Consider the following 22861-nt stretch of genomic DNA (forward strand, 5'->3'; position numbering starts at 1 on the left):
TATATTTACATATTTTCTTGTATCTTCTTAGTTGGGGGTAGGTGACATTTGGATTTTTAACACTACGGATTAGCATCAATGACTGGCAGCTCAGGCTCTGGCACTGGATTTGGATTACAGCCACGCCAACGCTCAGCCTGGGACCTCTGGCAGCTTCCTTCACCAGTCCGAGCCTCAGTCTCCTCACGGGAAGTACGAGTAACAACCTCTCTCAGGGCTGTGGGCACTGTTCTGACCCCCAACATAAACCAACCTGGTCAGTTTCCACAGCTCTCCGAGGCATCATCACCTCCACCCCAAATGAGGGGCCAAAACACAGAGGCTGAGAGCACACACTTCATAAGCGGCAGTCTCATAAAAACTTAAGTAAATCCAGAAACAGGCAGTATTAGTATAACTACATGTATTTAGATTGATCAGACAGTGCTCGAGGTTTATCCAAAGATAAACCTACCTGAATTTATATATACAAGAAATTTTAGAGAACATGCTTGTATTCTACATATAAATTAGATATTAAGAATTAAGTATTTTTAAGATGGAAACTCAGAAAGAACACAGGAAGTGTAAATTAAAATTTATATTAAATACATCTGACTATAAAAGTTTAATTGTGAAATTATTTGCCACAGTAATTACACATTTTACAAAAGTAAGATCGCTATGAATGCTTAATAGTAATACGCTCAAATGTTTTTCAAAATAATCATGTAAAAAGTTCAACCGCAACATTCTTATAGGGATCCATTACACCAACCAGCAGAAGACCAAGTGGGGCTGCTTCCTCCCCTCACCTGGACAGCATGCACACCACCTCCAGGAGCCCAATACTCCCTGATGTGCAACCTGGCCCCAAGGACCCACCTGAAGCCCCCACTCAACCCCATCACAGGGGGGTCTCAGCAGGTCACCTGAGTGCTTGGTCAGGTTTGTCAACATAACCCTTAACACACCCACTTCCTGAATGTTTGCACATGCAGCTCCCTCTGCCTGAATACCCTCCCCCACCCTGGTCCACACCTTCTCCTCCTTGTCAACCCCCTCCCCGCTTTCTCAGCAGAGTGCCACTTCTCCGCAGCCCCCAGGTCCCTAAGGACAGTTCTGTCACAGCACTTTCATGCTATACTTCGATCACCTGTCTCCCCCTTGGCCTGTAAGCCCCTAGAGGCAAGGGCGGCACCTTCTTCCCCTGTGACTCATGCCCTGCACTCCCCACCAAGTCCACTCAGCCATAGAGTCGTGAAGCTGCGAGGGCTGCACACTCATGCTGCCTAGTTCTCATTAGACTTCACTGCTGCTGCTATGTGTCTGGGTCCATCTCCATGGCACAGTTCAGGTTAACTCTTTCACGTGGATCCTTCCTCTGAGGAAGGGATATGGAAGGTGAAGCTCGGAGGAGCTGAGGTAGCAGAGCTGGGCTATGAACTGAGGTTCAGCTCCAAATCCAACGTTCTTTCCAACCATTTCAAATCTTTTCATTATTTTTAACTAACCCACCCTTGAAGCAGATGATATAGTCTCCCAATTTGCTGAAAAGATCATAAACTATTCTATATCACCTCTACATAGGCATAAATATCCTTTTCCTTTATCATTTCCCACTTCAGGAGTGTGTATTTCATCATTAAAAAACTAGAAAATAAAAATGGGGGGAAAAGACACTACCACCTGAAATTCTACCACCAGAATATAACCACTGTTAATATTTTGGTGTGTATACTCCTGCAATTTTACCTAGGTAACTATAAATAAGACATTAAATTATTTTTACCAAATGAGCTGGTGGGGAGTGCAGGGCATGAGTCACAGGGGTAGAAGGTGCAGCCCTTGCCTCTAGGGGCTCACAGGCCAAGGGGGAGACACGTGATCTTATATGCAAAATTTTAAAATAATTCTTTTCTTAATAAATTGAGGAGCTTTCCATGTCACTTGATATAGAATCATATTGTCTGAATGCCTTGAAGATATTCTATTGCATAATTAAACGATCCCCTACTCTTGGGCGTTTAGGTTACTTCTAATTTCTTCCTATTATAAACAATACTGTGGTAAAAATCTGTACACATACTTTTACACAATTTGCATGTTTCCATTCTTATATTTTGTATGAGTCATAGATACCATTAAATATCTGAATTGCTCAGCTAAGTTCAAATAGGGCTAAACATCTAGATTAGAGTCACACTACCACTATCACATCCTCCATAAACTGCACAGCAGTCACAAGAGCAGAGAAATCTCAAAATGAGTGTAAGTTTGCAATCATGAAATCTTAAACGTAATAACTTGAGTTTAATCATAATCGTTCTCCTCCTCTATTCACAAGTCCACCCAAAGACTAGGTGCAATAACATATTAATAACATCTAACATTTACAAGGCAAAGCCCTCTCATCTGATCTTCACAAGAACTCTGTGTAGAGAACACAGACATTATTCCTCTCATTTTACAGCTAAGGAAACTGAATTTCAGTGATGTAATCTGTCCAAAGTCATAGAGTAAAGCTGTGACTCAAATTCAGCCTGATACCACATCTAAGCTAACACTCTTCCTCCTCACACACTGGACTCAGAAGATTTAAAATACGCTGAAATTCCTACCTTCAGTTACGAGCAGCTCGTCCTGAAATGCTTCCGCGAAGTCGATGTTCTGCAGCATGCTCTGGGTGGGAAGGAACTGCTTCCTCACCCCTGGTGTGTGCAGCATGGCTCTGCCAGTAGAGATTTTATTCAGAAGTCGTTTATATATACAAAATAACCTTAATTAGATTTTATTCATGCATCTGGAAAATCCCACTAACATGATACATTACTTCATAGATATTACGTCCTAAATCCCAATATAAGTAATTGAAAAAAAAAACCCTTGTTTTGGAAATTCCCTTAAAAGTTATACATGGTAGTACAATCATCAGTTTCAGTTAAACACATCAAATCAACCACTTCCTAACAGAAGAGTAGAAAAAAGATAAAATTAGATTCTTTTCGGGTCATACATTTTCATTATTTGTGAAAATTTGGTCAGTTAGAAATTTGTCTCAGAAAAAATAAGCCAAGAAAATGATACAAATAAAACATCAGAAGGGAATATTTAAATTACCATGTAATTCTGTTACTTTGACCTCTTCTAGAGAATTTTGAGGTGAGAGAACTAAAAAGTAAATTTCTCTATAAAACACAGATGTTCACAAACGAACGAAATCTCATTACTATAAATTAATGGCAAAGAGGAGTTATAAAGGAGTACGCTGATTTCTATATCCCAGTAGAGAGAAAGGAAAAAAACCAAAAAACTTGTGATCTAATTTCTCTAAATGCCAGTTTCTATTTCTAAAATACTCAACTGAGAGAAAAAACCACATTCAAAGTTGAGCTCTTCACTTCAGGTCTGTGCTATCATCATGTAGCAACTCATCACTAAACTCTTCTTAAACATTCTAACAGTCTTTCACAGATTAAAAATAAAACAGTTTCCTGAACTGTGTATCAGAATAAAACACAGCAGAGCACAAAGGACTGGAAGAAGGAAAGACTGGCCCACGCACACGCCCGCCCTCCCGGGAGGCAATGACTTCCTGCGAACCATGAACTGGCAGGAGCTTCACTTACCTCATACTCAGCTTTAGGCTAGGAAACAAGATTTTGTGACACAAGAACTCTGAATTCAACACACAGAATGTCTAAATCACACCTAGACCTAAATATAAAGTTGACAACATTCCAGCATATTAAACTACATTTAGATCACATGTACCAAATTTTTTACAAGTACAAGCTTAAGTAGCTAGAGTTAGACACCCTACACATGTCTAAAATATGGCTTAATCCTCTGAAATGATTCTCAACACTCCCAGAAATGTTCCAAGTCAGGTGCGTTTACACAATATACTCTTTTCAGTAGTTCTTAAATCTTTTCTGAAACTGATCTGCCATCATTACAAAGACCGTCCTACGATGAAGTCCAAGGTCCTCTCTGAGCAAAGGAGCAGAGGCCCCTATATACGTCCAGAAAAGGATACTGCAAGGAAACCTGCAGACGAGTTTCCTACAGGTATTTCTACCTGTATTTCTCCTACAGGTAGCTTATCGGTCACACAAATTTTACCAAGATTTTTCATCTGCCAGTTCACTAAAAGTAGTGAAACATCTTCTATAAATTCCAAATCCCAAACCACTGTCACAGCCTCTTTATTTCCACTGAATGGTCCCCACCATCATGTAAGGTAAGTGACCCACCTTCGGTACTGCTGTCTTGAAATTTCATCTCCACCAAAAAAGTATATAGTTGACAGTTCTGTGGTGTTTTTACAATTGTTTTCTCTGTCTGATGGATTATATATTATAGTAACATCCTGATGCCAAGAAAAAAATCAGGAGTGAATATTAAATATTTCTGAGTAAGTCATTTCACTCTGAATAAACTGTCACAGGAGCACAAACAGTCACTATAGACAAAGATGCACATGAAGAGTATTTCCAAGATCAGATAAGTCCTTCCACTCATACGTTCCTTTCAAATATGATTTTAGCTCTCCACCATAAAATACATAATTATTACTTTAACCTAAAAATAAGCTCATATTTTTAGTGCAGAGACTTTCATACTTACTTCTTGTGTTCTTTCCTTGAGCACAAATTTGTCTGGAAAAATCCTTAATACTCGAGGATTCAGCAAAACTTTTTTCTGAGAATCCTTAAAACCTACAGCTTTAACAAAAGCTGCTCGAGAGCCAGTGTTACGAACAGAAAAAACAATTTTACTTTCTTTGCCAGGCACTAAGTCATTCACTGTTACCAGGTAACTGTCAGATAACTTTTTAACATCTTCCAAAATCAGGTTACTTGTGCCTCCATATCCAGACAAAGGTATCTAAAAATACAGAACACATACATCCAAAATTATTTTTATGTAAGCAGAAAATAGAAGATTAAATTACGGTCAGAGAAGACAATAAAAACAGATTTACTACAATTAAAATTATTAAGCTTTGTGTACTTTGGCTAGTAGCTTCCCCACAGTCAATCTCTAGCCTTATAGTAAGGACTATGTTTTAAGGGAAAAACAAATCAATGAGCTACAAAATTATTTACCTTCCAATATGCCAAGCTTAGATGATAAAAGAACAATAAAAAGATTAATATTGATATGTTTGCTTAAGCAGTGTTCAGCATGAAAGACACTGGTATTTATAATTTACTCTGAAATGCATAAAATAAGATAAATTGATAGACGGTTAAATATGTGATAAAAGAAATATAGCACAATGTTAACTGTAGAATCTAAGTGGTAGGGCATGCAAGTGTTCACCATGTAATTCTTTCAAATACCCAATAATTGTGAATTTTCAATATGAAAAGTTTGGGGGGCAGAAAAATCTATGAGCATATAATCCTGTTAACTTCCGGTCTAGCAGAGTCAGAGGACTGTACCAAAGGGACCAAAGAGAAGCCCAGAACTCAAACAAGCCTCAGAGCACAGCCAACCCGGTAGCGAGGGGCAGAGTGGAGGCTCCAGTGCTGACCAGGGCCACCCTTGAGCTACAAGGCTCCCAGGGGGCTCAGCACTACCAGGAAACAAGGATTCACAGAACAAACTCTATGAATAGGAATGTAAGAAATAGGTACCCTGCTAGGAAACAAACGTTTCATACCCTTTGACATGCATTCCCTTAAAAATGAGCTTTCATTCCTAATTATTGAAATAAGTTCCAAAGAATCCTTTGCAAACTTAAAAACATCAGTAGCTTATTTCAAGTTGTTATGTACTAAGTAACATTTTGAAAAATTAAATTCAGGCTGATCAAAAATCAGTATTGCTTGCCCCTTAGTACAAATTAACAGCATTTTTAAAGGGCTTCAGATGTGAAGTTCCTGCAAATCCCACCTCATTCAGGGTGAGCTCTGCTAGTTCCAAGAGCCAAAAGTGTTTCTAATTTTTCTTTTCCCACAGAGATTTGCAAGTAAATCTTAGGCAAGAAAATAGAAAGTAACAGGGAAAGTCAGCTTTTGAAAAAACTCAAAATCAGTATTCTTCCTATATTTTCAAAGTCTAAGGAGGGGGCTTCCCTGTTGGCGCAGTTGTTAAGAATCTGCCTGCCAATGCAGGGGACATGGGTTCGATCCCTAGGCCGGGAAGATCCCACATGCTGCGAAGCAACTAAGCCCGTGTGCCACAAGTACCGAGCCTGTGCTAAAGAGCCCGCAAGCCACAACTACTGAGCCCACGTGCCACGACTACTGAAACCTGTGCGCCTAGAGCCCGTGCTCCACAACAAGAGCAGCACCCCCTTGCCACAACTAGAGAAAGCCCCGCGCACAGCAACGACAACCCAACACAGCCAAAAATAAAAACAAACAAATAAATAAATTAAAAAAAAAAAGTCTAAGGGAGTCACAAATAATTACTGACTAAAAGGTTAAGAAAAAGAATGATTAGGGCTTCCCTGGTGGCGCAGTGGTTGAGAGTCCGCCTGCCAATGCAGGGGACAAGTGTTCGTGCCCCGGTCCGGGAAGATCCCACATGCCGCGGAGCGGCTGGGCCCGTGAGCCATGGCCACTGAGCCTCCGCGTCCGGAGCCTGTGCTCCGCAACGGGAGAGGCCGCAGCAATGAGAGGCCCATGTGCCGCAAAAAAAAAAAAAAAAAAAGAATGATAAAATAAAATGAAATTTGACTAATGCCCACTGATCCAAAGTTTCAACCAGAGAAACTGCTGCTCTAGAGCAGGCTTCTCAGGGACTTCCCTGGTGGTCCAGTGGTTAGGACTCTGCACTTACACTGCCGGGGGCCCGGGTTCAATCCCTGGTCTGGGAACTAAGATCCCGCAAGCCTCGTAACGTAACATAAATAAAATAAAATAATAAAAATAAATAAAATAAAATAAAATCCATCTAGAGCAGCGTTCTCAGCCTCGGCACAATGGCCCTTGGGCTGCGCCATTAGACATGGGGAGCCCTGTGCACTGTGGGTGTCTGGCTGCACCCCTGGCCTCTACTCACCAGGTGCCAGTTGTATCTTTTCCCACTTCCAGTGTGACAACCACAAATGTCTCCAGAAATTACCAAGTATCCCCTGGATGGTGAAACAGTCTCTGGTTGAGAACCGCTGCTCTGCAGGCCTCATTCTGAAAATGGCCATTTACACCTTTTAACACCTCTCCCCACCAAAGCTCATGGGGCCATGTGAAGAGCTCCATAGAGAGTGTGTCCAGCTCCAGCATCAAATAAAGGTAAATTTGCCATAAATATCCATCCTTTTTTAAAAAAACTTCTAGGTGTTGTTAATCTTGTAATTTATCACACATCCACTCTGACACTAGGAAACGACCAACATCGTAGTCCCAGCCCCACTGCCAACTAATTGCTTGGATGTTAGCTACTTTCAGGGAGCTCAGGCTTCATCCGACTACCCTGTCCTTCTTTCCTCTCCTCCAGGATTCATCATTTTTCTCTCTTAGTGCCCTGAATCTAGCTAAAGAAATGACTTGAAATCTTTTGAAATTATGCTGGGAAGAAACAAAATAGAAAAGCTCTTGTCTTTGTATCCCTGGTGTACGGAACAGAGTCTAACAAATGATGTCAATAGATACTTTGCTGAATTGAAAGAATAAAATTTACTTGGAAAGTCAACATCTTAAACATTTCCATCTGGATTTACCAAAAAATGGATTTCTGAAAAGTTGAGTACATTTCAAAATTTTCAAACCGAAATGAAACTTACAAGCATTAGCCAAGACCATTACTTACAGGAATACTCTGGTGGCTGCTTTTAAAATAGGGTAATCCTACAAGGTATATAATTACTCCCTAACTTGTTTGTAAATCTAGGTAATCACATATTTTGACTTATAAAAAGCAGAGTATATGTAATTTACCAATATTTAATCAATAGTTACAACATGTCATAAACTCCATGGGAGGGGAAAAAAAGCTATAAAATTATCTTACCGTGAACTTAAAGCCTGGTTGTGATCGAATTCCAAGTTGTTTAATTTCTAGTTTGGCCAACATACAAGATAATCGAGTAGGTGCAAACAACACAGAGATGTAAATGTCTTCTTTTGGACGAATCCTGATCTCACAGTTACTGGTCAATCGCTCTTCTGAACCAAAAGTGTGCTGAAACTACAATTAAAAAAAAATCTCTGCATTAAACAGAGAAGCAGCACAAATAAAACATACCATTAACATGAACTCCTCGAAGATTAAGATCACAAGATGGCCTACATTAAGTGTCATGTATCTAGATGTTAAGTGTTAAGTGTCCTGGATCTAGAGAGAACGTGAGACAGAACAGAGCCATGCACTCCACAAACCTGAAAGCAGTCCTGGTCTTGTCCTCTAATGAGCAGTCGTAAATGTTGGGCTGAAGATGTGGAATTATTTCTTAAAGCTAGTTTCTGAAGCCTAGAAACAATGACACAACTTAAATGTGGTTTTCCTCCATGGATATTGCTACAATCATAAAAACAAAGCCAATTAAAACTGACTGCAGTGTTTGGAGATGGACTGACTACACAGGCCCCTTGAGCAGCCTGGAAGTGCCTCCACAGTCCCAGAACTCTACATTTGTGAGAACGTATGCTCAAGACTCACCTTATCAGAGAAGATTTTGGGTTTAGTCTCTCTCCTGTTATAGCTCCTTAGCTGCCCTTATTATTCATTCTCTATGTATAGGAATTATCTGTCTTATAAAATAGTAATCAATGAAAATTCAGATTACCAAATTCATTAAGTCATTAAAGTCAATACCATCCTCAGCTCCAAAACCTATCTTTCGTGGAAACAAGGGTCCTAAGCACATTGCTCAGATTTTTTACTTTAAGAGACTCATTTGCACAAAGTAGTCTTTTAAACAGCATACTGAACTAACCTTACTTTAAAAAAACTTACAGTGCAAGTAGAATGGATGTATGAATAGCAACTGGCTCACAGGATGAAAATCCTTCAGTCTTTGAAAATATATGAATCCTCTCTTCATTAGAGAATACAGAATACATGAATAAATCTCCATTTTACTCAAATTTTGAAGACTGGCAGTTAAATTATTTAAGCTGTGGTCTATGCCTTGTGCATTTGTGTTAAAAGGGAAAGGTTGCTGAGTTTAACCTCAGAATAAAATCAAAGACCTTTGGTTATCAGCACACCTGAGTACAATGGTTGGGAAAGACTTTCTGAAAAATATTTTTTTCATAAAAACAAAGCCAATTAAAACCAAGTACAATGTTTAAAGATGGATTGACTGCACGGGCATAGGAGCTACTGAGGAGGGCACAGTTCCTCAAACTCACGGCCATGCAGGACATTTCAGGAGCCTAGCTGAGAGGGGTCTTCACTGAGAGCTGCGTAAAGAACACGTGCCCCTTCATCAACTAGACTCTAACTCCTTAAATAGATGCAACATCTCTGATTATTTCTTCTTCCCACCAGTCCCCAGGGCTTTCCAGAGAAGGAACCAAGACACACTTAATTGCCTAAGTTTGGTCATTAGCACAGAATTCACCAGAGCTTAAGAAAACTGAAACCTAATTTTTTTGGCTTGTATTTTAAAAATAGGTTAAAAATTTACTAAAAAATTTGTATTCATGATAGGATGAATAATGAATATGATAGTTTTATTTCAATTCTAAAAACATTAACATGGTCATCATCAACACAGGGAAGACTAGCATTATGTGATAACAGCTACAGTGTATACTCACTGTGTCCTGCCCAGGGGGACACCTCCCCACGCCAGAAACTGCTTGTTGGATAAAATCAAAGGAATATCTGAGCAGCAAGATGCAGGCATCAGAGGCTTGTTTCCTGAAGAAACTACTTCACCTTTTAACATCACTTCATACTGAGGGCCAAACGACTGCACAAATATTTTCAAGATCCTAACAAAGAAAACCATCTAAGTTCAATATTCAGAATTCAATTCTTTTGACAACTATTGTCCTATGCGCTTCCTTCGTCCAAGAGACTGAGCTGGTCGGTGCTGAGGCTACACTGCATTCTCACCCTCACAGCTTACATTCCAGAGGAGAAAACAGACAGAGAAGGAGACGGGTACATGCCACAGGCCCATGCCATGAGCACAGCGGGAGAGAAGTGTATGGGTCACGGGAGACAGGGAGGGATCTGGGAAGGGATGAGGAAAGCCTCCTGGGTGGGGGTGCTACCCCGGTGGGCAGGTGCAGGCGAGTCCTCCCGGCACAAGTGTTCGCGTCCGAGCAGCCAGCACCTCTGCACCCAGGGCCAATCAGGCGGAGGACAGTGAGGCACTCGGGGGCTCAGGAACCAGTCAGGGGGCTCGGCAATCAGGCAGGGGGCTTGGCAATCAGGCAGGGGATGGGCCACGTGCGTCTGAGGACAGCGGGCTAAGCTACATTTATCAAGCAAGTTCAAAAGCTGGTGACAAGGGTGCTCCGACCACTGTAAAGTGATATTCACTTATGATTTGGGTGCCAAAAAGTCACTGGCCTGGAAAAGATACAACTGTCAGTTGTATCTTTAACAACTGACAAGGTCAACTGAAGATTTCCTTGGTGAGAGAGAAGAAGTTAGTGAGAAACATCAAGATTGACGTGTTATTATTTACTTTTGTCAGAATATACTTGAAAATAGTGATTTCTTACTTTCTAGTCAGCTAGCTGGTTTAAAAGGAGATTTTCAGTAAGCAGAAAGATCTGAGGCTAAAGGAAAGAGGTGAAGCGGTGCTGTATAGGCGAGGTGAAGTGTGTACTCTGTCCCTCAGGCTGTGGACCGGAGCACACCTAAATAAACACAAATTCGCCATGATCAACAGTCCTACGTTACCTTTCCTCACAGGCTTTGGGATCCTTTGGAGAAAATGAAACTATAACTTCGTGCTCTTCTCCAGGTTTAAGGAATAGTTTCTCTGGATCCACTGAAAAGTGACTTCCTTGATCTGGGATCTAAGTATTTACATAATTATAAGTCAACGCTGACCTGCAGACATGGCTTTCACACACTCACGTGCCTTGTCTCTCTCACTGACCACAACTGGGTATTCTACTCCCTCCCTGCCCAGCAATGCCCCGCCATCTTACTTTCTTGGAAAGGATACATCTTTCTTCTCTTCCATAACAAACTATCCCCTGCCCCATCCCTAATTCCTGGCCACCAACACCCCCTCACTCAGCCACACAACTCAGAAATGATGTCTACACATGTGGCTCCCTCTCCTCCACCCAGCCACAGGATGACTCAGTCTTCAGGAACTAATCTAGAGCTTGGTTCTTGTACCTATTACATTAGACATCCCAGCTGAACTTCCTAACCATCTGTTTTATGCTCGTGTAACACCAGCTCTGAAAGCCCGGGCTCAGATTCTTCTGTCTGACCACCCTTGCCAATGCCCCCAGCCCTTGAACAAGGTCAACAGCAGAGCAACCTTCAGAACCCAAGGAGACACTCACAGTCTCAGCCCGAGGAAATAAGTTACAGCCTCAGACACAAATTCTTACCTTGATGTCCAAGTGGACATCAATATTCCCAGCATTTTTCAAAGGTAAGTACTGCCTTGTTGAGGAAGCCACACTGGCAAACAAGTGCATAGTCTAGAGGATGGGGTAAAACAGGCATGTTTTAAAAATGTCACACTTGGAATGAAATCAACCTGAACATAAAGTAACAGCAAAGTGAGGAGTTTAGGGTACCTGTAGGTCTCTCGGAGCGTGTATCCTGGCTATTCCTGTTCTTGCTCGAAGATTGATACTTTTAATGACTGGTGTAGGGTTTGGACTATCAACTTCTATATCAACTCTTGCCAAGAATTCTTCTGCTGAGTCTAGAATCTCTGTAAAAGGTCCTTCTTTTAGTTCAGACACCAGAGTTATTTAATTCTAAATGCCACACATGGCCCAACACTATGCCATCAGGGGGCACAAAAAAATCTTCAAATGACTGTTTAAAGAACTCAGAGAGGAACAGAAATGAGTGGAGGAGAAAAAGGAAGAAAACATCTAATTGGTAGAGGAGGTAACATCAATTAACAGAAAAGACCCCAAAACGTTTTCAGTGGTACTTGCTTGGATTATCCAGAATTGGATGGGTTTGACCCAAAACAGCATGCTCTCTGCCCAGCTTGAAAACAACATAAAATATCTGACAAATTACAATAAATATTTGACAATTTACTGACAGGAGAAATAAGCCTCAACTTTGTAGTTTATTTAGCTACGGAGTAAAGAAAATCCCATAAAACGTAAACATGATACCTGAAGAAGTCATCTGTTTCTTTGGACTATGGAAAAGAACCCAAATTATCAGAAATTCTGGATCCTGTAAAATAAAAAAATATTTTCATACACAGTGAAAGAAAGTAGTTGGAAACTTAACTTCCTCCTTAATTCTAAATCAGTCCTTCAATCCCCCAGCTCACCTGTCCGTCATCGCTGGCAGGCATCAGATGGTTGATCACCGAGGGGGCGGCCAGCTGAGCAATCGCATGGGCATACGGAACAGCTTTCAGAGCTGTGTGGATGGGTTCCTTGGAAAAGGTGAAGCAGCGCCAGGCTATGGCGTTCTGTCAGAAACAGGAGAAGACGCTTCAGTAGAGCCAATGGTGTCATGTTGGTGTGATGCTAAATTTGTTCAAAGATCCTTAACAAAAATATCTACTTTCCTAAGAGAAGTTAGCCAAGGATTCTACTAGCTGCATCTACAACTCTAAGTCAGTGTGCTCTGTAAAGGTTTCCTCCCCGAGCACAGTACTTACAGCATTAATAATGAGTCTAATTGGGATGTTGGCGTGCGTCTTGTTTACCAGCTTTAAAGGCAGAGCTTTCCAGCTTCCATAAGTCAAGTCACCAAAATCAAGAACATCTTTCTTTTCTGTTTCTACCTAAATTATGGGAAAAAAGGGATTTATAAAAACAATATATTAATAAATATCACAGCTTATGTTCACATCACTGCCCCTTCCAGCCACAAATAGTCAACATTACAGGTAAACTTACCTAAGACTCCTGGGGCTATTTTACAATTCCTATTTTCAACACAAGTAAATTATTTTTTTGAGGTAGTCCACGTACCCAAATACACTACAGAACAAAGCAACAGCTTAGCTGCGTTACTGTGAGAAGACAAACTGACAACTTTACAAAACACACAGCCTCCCTTCCACTAGCTCTACTGTTATACTACCGACTTCTCAATTCCCTCCAAAACATATGTGGGCATTTTTGGATTTAGTCCAAACTCTGACAACACTGAAAATGTTTACAATAATATCTAGGGACTTCGCTGGTGGCGCAGCGGTTAAGAATCCGCCTGCCAATGCAAGGGACACGGGTTCGAGCCCTGGTCCGGGAAGATGCCACATGCCTCGGAGCAACTAAGCCCATGTGCCACAACTACTGAGCCTGTGCTCTAGAGCCCGAGAGCCACAACTACTGAGCCTGTTGTGCCACAACTTCTGAATCCTGCACGCCTAGAGCCCGTGCTCCGCAACAAGAGAACCCATCACAATGAGAAGCCCACACACCACAACGAAGAGTAGCCCCCGCTCACTGCAACTAGAGAAAGCCTGCGCACAGCAACAAAGACCCAATGCAGCCAAAAAATAAATTAATTAATTAAAATTTTTTTAAAAAACAAACCCCAGTTATTCCGATGTGCAGCCAGGGCTGACAGCCAGTGTCCTAAAGAGGCCTGCAATCCCACAAGCATTTTGTTGCCCCAACCTGGCTAGACCCAATTTCTTTCACTTCCAGAAAATGAGCAACTGTACAAGAGGAAATTTTTCAGTGAGCAGTCTTCAGGTACAGAAAAGAGGATAATCTGAATGTGGTGTTTTCCTCCACACACATCAAACTATATGATGGAAACCAGCTGGAAAATAGGGTTTAACGTTATACTTTGCTTACAAACATCTTAGCGAGCATATCTGTGCTTCTATAAAACAAAAGAAATAATCTTAATTTTTTTGGCCTCGCTGTGCGGCTTGCCGGATCTTAGTTCCCTGACCAGGGACTGAACCCGCACCCTCGGCAGTATAAGCGCAGAGTCCTAACCACTGGACCGCCAGGGAATTCCAGAAATAATTTTAAATTTTGGAATAAGAAAATATTAAGAGTAATGTTTAGCTCAATTATAACTTTTGGCACATTCATCCACAAATTCATTTTACCCAAATTTTACTTCTAAGGTTGAACAGCCTCATTAAAATGCCAGGTATGACAAAGACCTGCTTACAAACAGTCACCTCGATCACGGGGGTCTCGGCAATGGCGGTGAGGACAACCCTGCTTGCCAGTGCTTCTGCCTGTGCCACTGTCTCTGCATCAGCTGAAAACGGCCAAGAAGCAATGCTGAATATACATCGGAAAATCCCAGGATCAGACGGTATGAAGAGCACTTTTATCTCTTCTGTGGCATGAGGTCTTATGATGACTTTATTCTTGAAAACTAAACAAGGATAAGCTGAAAGATCCACCTTAAAAGAAGAGCCACATGGTCCGTTAAGAAATAACTTCACAATGAAAATCAGGAAGAAGAACCAACTAGTTTAAGATCCCTTTTCAAAGTCACTCAAACTACCAAATCTAGATATGTTAGCTCTTGAAAAATACCCAGGCCTCATAACTCATTACCTGGAAAATACAGTTAGTCAAAATTATAAGGAATTTTTTTTTTGGGCCATGCCACACAGCTTGTGGGATCTTAGTTCCCAACCAGGGACTGAACCTGGACCACAGCAGTGAAAGCACCAAGTCCTAACCACTGGACCACGAGGGAACTCCCATAAGGACTTTTGAAGATACGTTATTTTTACCTTCACTTTTTTTGAAAAGGGTGCTGAAAATGGCAGCACCTCCAGCCTTGGACATCACCCTGGGACCTGTCTCCCACCCTGGACATCACCTGGGACCTGGTCTCTGCAGCTGTGTAACGTAGGGGGTTAGACTGATCTCCAAGGTTCACTGTCAGGCCTCCAAGTCTACGATTCTGACTCACTCCAATCTCTCCCTCCTCACTGTGAACAGGGATCTTCTTTTCTACTCCCACTTCCAGAGACATCATTACTTCCTACATGCTCCTAAAAAGGCCTCCAATCTCACCACCTTTCACCCTCAACCCTTTCCTCCAACCACCTGCCTTTCCTCTACCCTCAGGATCAGAGGGGAAAAGCTGGGGAAAGGGAGAGGGAGAGAAGACAGTCTTATTTTATCAAGTAAATCAAGGTTATCACTAGGACGTAAGAGGGGAGAGTAAACCCGTCCACCAATGTTTGTCTGCAAGAAGCTGCTGACCTTCTTTCCCACTCTCCCTACTCACCAAGGCCCACAGGGTCTAGAGTCTAGAACCTCAGCAGCTTTAACTGATCATGCGAGAGACCCCTGCTCTAATGTTAAAACTGTGTTTCCAGGTATTTCAAAAGATCATGTAAGAACATGATCAGATAAATTAACTTACTAAATGAAGGCACAGGTTGCAAGAGTAACTTGTTTCTTTTTTTTTTTTCCTTTGGAATAAACGACAATAACTTATACTCAATCACATTTAACAAAAACAACAAATAGAGACCAGAAACTTGGAGCTCCAGTCAGTGGTTTAAGCCGACAGCACAAAAAGCACATTTACGTGATTTTATAAACAAGTAACAATGAAACATAACGGTTAATAAATAAATAGTAACACCTGATGAAATCTGAGAAACACATTCAGATTTCACTTTCACTGGAAGTACTGCAACAAAAGGGGAACCAAGAAAAAGATACGATTCCAACGATTCTGTGCAAAGTATATGGTGGTGGACATGCTCCCTGGTATAAAAGGAAGTACTAATACTAGGCAAAGGAGAGCTTCAGCATTAATTGTACTGCAATCGCTAAGTCAGAGGAGAAAGACACAGAAAGCTCACCTTTTCACCGTTGACACTAACACTGAGGACCCCGATGCTGACCTGCAGCCAGCGGTCGGCGGGATTCAGGACACTAAGGTAGGTTTGTGACGCGATGCCAATACAGCAAGCATGAGGAAACTTCAATTCCTCAGGCACTCTTACTTTCCCTGGGTAGAGTTAAAGCAGAGTCAAAATGCATACCCAACACCCCATCAAAAGCACAACTGGTTAAATGGAAATTTTTACAGAAGACGACCTGTTGACATCGAGAGCTATGGTTTTATAAAGTGCCCCAGATCTAAATAGGAGTCCCCAACACTGCATACGCCTCAGCAGAGACTGGTCACTAATTTTCTCCTGAGGCAACCAGCCCATGAGGAAAAACAATCAAAATTGATCAAACTAAAAAATTTACAGCTAATCAACTCTTAGATGTTATTGCTATCAGTAATCTCTTCCCTTTTTCTCCTATAAATATAAGCCACTGCCTAACCTAATGAGAAATGATGGAGGCTCTAACTGACTTTTAACATGATGACCAAGCTTTTCACCATTCTTATGGGGTGACTGTGGAATTTCCTTCAGAAGAAAAAGAAGGCAAAACTGATCGTGCTGCAGTGGCCATGAGCACCGTGTCAGGAAAGCACAGCACCAAGCTCTGCTCCCAAGAGTGACCATCAGCACGAGCACAGGCAGCTCAGCCACTACAGGCGGGAGCGGAAGGGTGCTGCCTCTCACTCCCACACGAGTCACCCCTGAAGACTTAAAAACTGGCAGGAGACTCCCTCCTTCAGGGGGGTGATTCTATACTAGACGTTTCCTAGTTGAACCAACAATAGAATTCCAAGTTTGGAGCACAAGAGAGAAACGGAAAGACAAAGGCAGTGGGAGTTTTACCCGCGTTAAGTTTTTATGTTTTTCTAAGGCCACTCAGGGACCCTTGCACAGAAATACGTTATGGTCTGTGTTCCAAATTCAGGATAAAGAGAAAAGTTTACAAGAAATTCAGGCTAATCAGTATCTCCTTAAAACAAACTAGTTTTATGGTCCCAATTGAGAAAATTCAGTTTTTAAATAGCAGCAACCAACAAGCAGTAGCAGAGAAGAAAGCATCTTACCAAATCCTGACATCACTCCTGAATCCCATGGATCAATTCCACAGTTTGGACCAAGAGACTGCACAGTAAAAGGTTTGGCTGTACTTAGAAGACTCTGATTGAAGGCGTTAGAATACGGGTTACAAAGGGAAGAGGCAGCCAACAACTCCGAGCTGATGTTCTGTCCAAGACAAAAGCCCATGGCCACAGAGTTCTGGACGTGCTCTGCTGTGACGACAGCAGGATGACAGTTTCCCGGGAGCCCACAGGCTGTGGCGCCGCCGGTCTGGCACCGAGGCAGTGCTCCTGAGCTCAGCTGGGCACAGGGAGCCATTGGGAGGGGACGGCGTGCTGAGAGCGCGGGGCCCGAGGTGGGCACGTGCTGCCTTGAGGGAGCAGGGCCGCAGTCCTCGGTGCTGGGGAAGGTCTGGGGAGGGCCCTGGCCAACGAACGCACTGTCGGCAGCAGACGTGTCTACAGGAGTCACACGTCCACTGTCGGGCACAGGCCCCTGGCGGGACACGGGGAGGCGCGGCGTGGCTGGCAGGGCCCACTGGCCAAGGCCCAACTCCCTTGGCAGAGCCAGGCTGACCTGGTCCAGTTCACTGGGATTTGAGGTCACACCTGCCACAGTGGTTTCTGATAGATCTTCGCTTTTGGAGGAAAGCTCTCTTCTCGATCTAAAGTTCGGTTTTACATCTTCAAGTTCACTACTCAGAGAAGCAGTTTCAGTTTCTTTTTCTGTGTCCAAGTTCTTCTGGATAATATACGGTAACGCTCCTTTTCCTCTACTTTGAAATGGACTTTTTTCTCTCAACTTATCCGGAGCCTGCTCCTGAGATGGAACTGGACTGGCCTGAATAATTGTGGTGCTCAACGTACTGGGGACATCACTCTGTGTGACAAAAAATGTTTAGAAATTATCCACAGATAAAGTGAGTACTACAAATGCAAACCATGCTGATATACTCTCAAAGAATAGAGATCTACATGATGTTACCTCTCTGAAAAAAGGACGGCTTATACAAAGTACTTCAGTGGCTGTGAAATGCAGGATTAAAAGTTAGAAAATCTGCATTCATTGTTCTTCCTAATTTACAGGACAAGAAACGAGTGGTTTTGTTTAGTAACTTAGTGGGTAGGTTTAGGCACAGCTTAGCGGAGGAGGCCTGCACTGCACACCGCAAGTCATACGCAGCTCATTACAAACTGAACACTGTCACGTTCACGAAACACACCTAGGTAGTAAAATTCTAGCTTCTCCCACACAAATCTCTCAGACCTCTCTGCTTCCCTCCCACCCCCATGGCCATGACCCTGGCCTGAGCCTGTGCTGCCCCTCGCCTGACAACTCCGGCCGTCTGGTGTCAAATCCTCCTGGTTCTAACCTCACCCCTCAGTGCCTCCTCCACTGCAAGGAGCTTTCAAAACAACACAGAGCAGGTCTGTGTCCTACTTAAGAGCCTTCAAACTCCCAAATGTTACATCCACGATGTCGTGGTCTGGCCTCCCCTCCTCCATGTAGATGATTCACCGAAGCCATTCCAAACTTCTTGGGGGCTCTCAAATGCAGCGTGTTTTGCAATTCCCTGCCTCCCCCATGCCTGATTCCAGACAGTCCTCCCACCAAGCTTCACTGGACTCGCCACCTGGTCAGATTATCAGTCGCCTCCTGAATCTCTCACAGTGCATTTCACTACACGGCATGTCTTGCACGGCCTCCACCAGACTGAGAGCTTTTTGATGGCAGATGCTAAAATATTTGTACTTGTAGTGCCTACCCAGCACGAGCAAAACACACACACACACTTATTTTAAAGTTAAAAGAGCAACAGAAATTAGGCCTGAACTCAAGTCTGAGTCCTACATCAGTAAGACTTCAGCTCCAGAAGCCTGAGTAAAGAAATAACAAAAGTGCTCCCACCTGGTGGTCCTTAAGGCCACGATCTGAGGCCGTGGCGGGACAGGTGCTCTCTCGTTCAGACATGTAAGTCAGCCTGCTGATGCTGGCCTGTGGACTCGTCAGCTGGGATGACTCCCTCTCACAGGGGTGCTTTTGCAGGTGAGCTGCTGAACTGAAAGACTCCAGGGCACACCTGGAAGAGAGAACACCTGTGCCTGGACTTATCCATCCCTTCACTTAACATCGTCTACACTGGCAGAAAGCCCTTCCTGCTTGCCTACAACCCTGTCAACCTGCACTACCGTCTGTCCCAGCTGCCATATACAACTCAACCCTAGACTCAATTCTTTTCACCCTTAATTATCTAAAACTGTAAATCATAGTCCTACTGAATGAAGTATCTGGTAAGCTACTGAAAAAGAAAAATGTTGTGGCAGTTTCATTAATAAATTTCATATACAGTCACATAACATTGTTAGCTGTTCATTCAGCAAAAGTTTACTGAATACCCGATATAGAGCAATGAGCAGAGCACTCGCCAATTCCTGCCCTCAAAGAGCAAAGATGGGGCTTCCCTGGTGGCGCAGTGGCTGAGAGTCCACCTGCCGATGCAGGGGACACGGGTTCGTGCCCCAGTCCGGGAAGATCCCACATGCCACGGAGCGGCTAGGCTCGTGAGCCATGGCCGCTGAGCCTGTGCATCTGGAGCCTGTGCTCCACAACAGGAGAGGCCACAACAGTGAGAGGCCCATGTACCGCAAAAATAAATAAAGATCTTTGATACAGATTGTTAAAAAAAAAAAAAAAGAGCAAAGATGAAAACAATCAAAGAGATGGGAAGAGCCACACCACGGGCAGGAATAGGAGCAGTGCAACTCTCGGCTGAGCTATCAAGCATGCATAGCAAAAGCCCTTGACTCAGGTGTTATACATCTAGAGATTAATCCTAAGAAAAAAATTAGTGCTAATTATAAAGATTCGCTAAAAGGATACATCATATATCACTATCAATAAAACGTAGGCAATCTTAAACGTCATGTAGGAGAAAGGAGGCTATTGAAATTATGGCACAGACACACAATAAAACACTATGTAGCTGTTTTAAATCATGCTGTTGACTACTAACCATTGACTCAGAAAGATGTTCAGAATATATTAAGTAAAAAAAAAGTTATAAAGCAATAAATAATAAGCTCCTGCATCTATTTAATACATGTGCCATATTCTGTCAGGTAGTCCCCAGCACAGGGCCAGGCCAGCCCAACAGAGGAGAGGGCCAAGCTGCCCCTCAAGGCAGAGTGCAAAATCACACTGGGTGGGAAACACCGTCACAGCCGCCTCTGGAAACAGCTGCCGCATCCCCTGAATACTCTGCCATTTAGTTTCAAGTCAGCCCTTAATCTGACTGAATTTTACCCATCATTTTTGTGCACAAAGTTCAGAATACTCAGGTGGCCAGCGGACACAGAGAGAAAATCCTATTTTGAATTCTGGATTTTTAAAAGGACCAAATCAAGACAGCCCTGACACAATACTAGTTAGTGAATCTCTAACCAATGGAGACAAAATATTAACCAAATTGCTTCAGGTCCTCTTTAGTCACTGAATAACATGCACCTGCGTGGGTTCTGTATGCACATGCGCACACACACATGCACACACATACTCACACAGACACCATGGGGCAGCAGGAAAAGAGTTCTGGGTACTGGGGTACGTGCTGAGTCTAGCTCCTTTGGTCGAAATGAACGAATGCATTTAGGTTGTATTACTTCAAGCAATGAGAAGTGAACTGTAAGAACACACAAACAAAAGAAGAGAAATTTCAGTCCGGATGTCAGACTCCAAAGGAAGCCAAAAACTGCCAAGGTGCCAGCCACACAGAACCTCAAGGCAATTCTGGAATTAGAAGCTCTAAATCAGCACTACGGACCTGCTGGAAGCTGGCTGGACGCTGGAAGACCAGCCAGCAGGAAAACTGGTGAGCAGCAAACTCAGTAGATAAAGGGCTCTCACCAGAAAGATGTGGCCACTCAACAGATCAACATTCTGACCAACATTTCACCGTGAATATTAAGAAACTTAATGAGTATGGGACTTCCCTGGTGGCACAGTCGTTAAGACTCCACACTCCCAATGCAGGGGGCCCAGGTTCGATCCCTGGTCAGGGAACTACATCCCACATGCTGCAACTAAGAGCTCGCATGTCACAACTAAGGAGCCCACCTGCCGCAACTAAGACCCGGCAGAACCAAATAAATAAATAAATATTTTAAAAAATTACATAAAAAACTTAATGAACTGGAAAAACCTGAAAAAAACCCATGAAACTCATTTTACCATAATACAAAAGTACAAGAAGGATTTCAATAAAAAGAAATGAATACAAAATGAATGTCCACATTGGAAGCCATGAAAGCATAGCTGATGCTACAGAAAATCAGTGATATAAAGGATAAACACTTGAACAGCTCGGCTACCCCGTAACACAGGGAGAACACATAAAGAAACGAAGATGAGGGACTTCCCTGGTGGTCCAGTGGTAAAGAATCCGCCTTCCAATGCAGGGGATGTGGGTTCGATCCCTGGTCGGGGAACCAAGATTTCACATGCCTCAGGGCAACTAAGCCTGTGCGCCACAACTATTGAGCCTGTGTGCCTCAACCAGACAGCCCATGTGCCGCAAACTACAGAGCCCATGCGAGCCCGCGCGAGACAACTAGAGTGAGAAAAGCTGCCCGCCACAACTAGAGAGAAGCCCGTACGCCGCAACAAAGAGCCTGCACGGTAAAACAAAAGATCCTGCGTGCCGCAACGAAGACCCAACTCAGCCAGAAAATAAAATAATAAAAAAATGTAAACAAACAGACCAAAAAAAAAAAAAAGCACAAAGATGAGGAAAAAGAAAACAGGCATGGATGCCCAGAGAGGCAGTACCAGCTGCTGGGTGCAGGAGGAGGAGGGAGTCACAGGCAACAGGAAACAAAGTCTCCTCAGTGGAAGAGAGAACTGTGCGCAGGAAAATCAGCCACAAGACACCAGCATGTTCATTTAAGCTGATGAGAAAAAAAGGAGATGAGCGAAAACAGGAAGATAAAATGGAGCTGGATGCTCGGCCTCGGCAGGAACGCCTATCATGCAGCAGGAGAAGGGACAGGAGAACGAACCTCAGAATCTGCTGGTGTCCAGTTTCTTTCCCCCTAACGCTGCAGTCTGGCCGTGGCTGAGAGGTGGGGGTGTGGGTGCAGGTGGCTGACCCGTAGGAAGAAGGAAGCCCACCAACAGTCACTTTAGAAAGGTCAACGTGACGCTCTCATTCAAAATATCTGACCAAGTTCATGAGAAAGTTCAGTATCCCCCTAAGATATGTTTCCTACACTTAATGAATAAGTGTATTTTCTTAGGGGCAAAAGAAAAAACAGGTGGGTTCAAAACTGAGACCATCCAGCCCAGCATTCTGTCTCTGATCATGCAGTAAAGGGCAGGTGAAGGAAAAAAAATCATAACAATATGTCTTTATAGAGCACTTATAGTTGTTATTAAATGCCTTCATATACAATTTTTTAAAATGTCAAGATCATAGAAAACAAGATGAAACTGGAAAGTACACGGGGGTTAAGAAACAAAAAAGAAAATACTACAAGGAATCTAGAAATCAGAAATGTGAAATGCAAACAAAATGAAAAAGTAAGAAAGAGGCAGGTCACTGTGGTGATGGCAAAGTTCTATGTCTCTGATTGTGGAGGTGGTTACACACATTCACACCTGTGATAAAATGACACAATTCTACCCACTTGCCCTGCCCAGGACAAGTGATTGCACAAGTGGTGATTCTGTGCAGCATCTGGGGGAGCTGGGGAGGGACATGGGGTCTCTCTATATTATCTTTGCAACTTCCCGTGGATCTACAATTATTCTAAAATAAGTTCTTAAAGAAAGGATTACAAACAAAATAAATGCAGATCCCACATATGCAAGACTAGAGTTCCTGGGGTCAGGACCAATATCTTA

At 42.8% G+C, this 22861-nt stretch overlaps 1 protein-coding gene across 3 annotated transcripts in view; it reads right to left on the reverse strand.

Annotated features, from left to right (window-relative positions):
• CEP192 (centrosomal protein 192) overlaps window positions 1-22861 on the reverse strand; it is a 79435-nt gene that overhangs the window by 27586 nt on the left and 28988 nt on the right. For all 3 annotated transcript variants that reach the window (XM_082667576.1, XM_082667577.1, XM_082667575.1), the window contains exons 13-28: window positions 18872-19043; window positions 16969-17842; window positions 15869-16017; window positions 14210-14440; window positions 12722-12847; window positions 12386-12529; window positions 12222-12285; window positions 11661-11800; window positions 11469-11561; window positions 10798-10916; window positions 9699-9875; window positions 8313-8403; window positions 7945-8121; window positions 4609-4869; window positions 4236-4351; window positions 2601-2710 (exon numbers count right to left, since the gene is read on the reverse strand). In XM_082667576.1, coding sequence (XP_082523702.1) covers window positions 2601-2710; window positions 4236-4351; window positions 4609-4869; window positions 7945-8121; window positions 8313-8403; window positions 9699-9875; window positions 10798-10916; window positions 11469-11561; window positions 11661-11800; window positions 12222-12285; window positions 12386-12529; window positions 12722-12847; window positions 14210-14440; window positions 15869-16017; window positions 16969-17842; window positions 18872-19043 — 3044 coding nt within the window. The remainder of the gene's footprint in view (window positions 1-2600; window positions 2711-4235; window positions 4352-4608; window positions 4870-7944; window positions 8122-8312; window positions 8404-9698; window positions 9876-10797; window positions 10917-11468; window positions 11562-11660; window positions 11801-12221; window positions 12286-12385; window positions 12530-12721; window positions 12848-14209; window positions 14441-15868; window positions 16018-16968; window positions 17843-18871; window positions 19044-22861) is intronic.

Source organism: Grampus griseus, assembly GCF_964374135.1.
Source record: "Grampus griseus genome assembly, chromosome: 12".
Classification (NCBI taxonomy): Eukaryota; Metazoa; Chordata; class Mammalia; order Artiodactyla; family Delphinidae; genus Grampus; species Grampus griseus.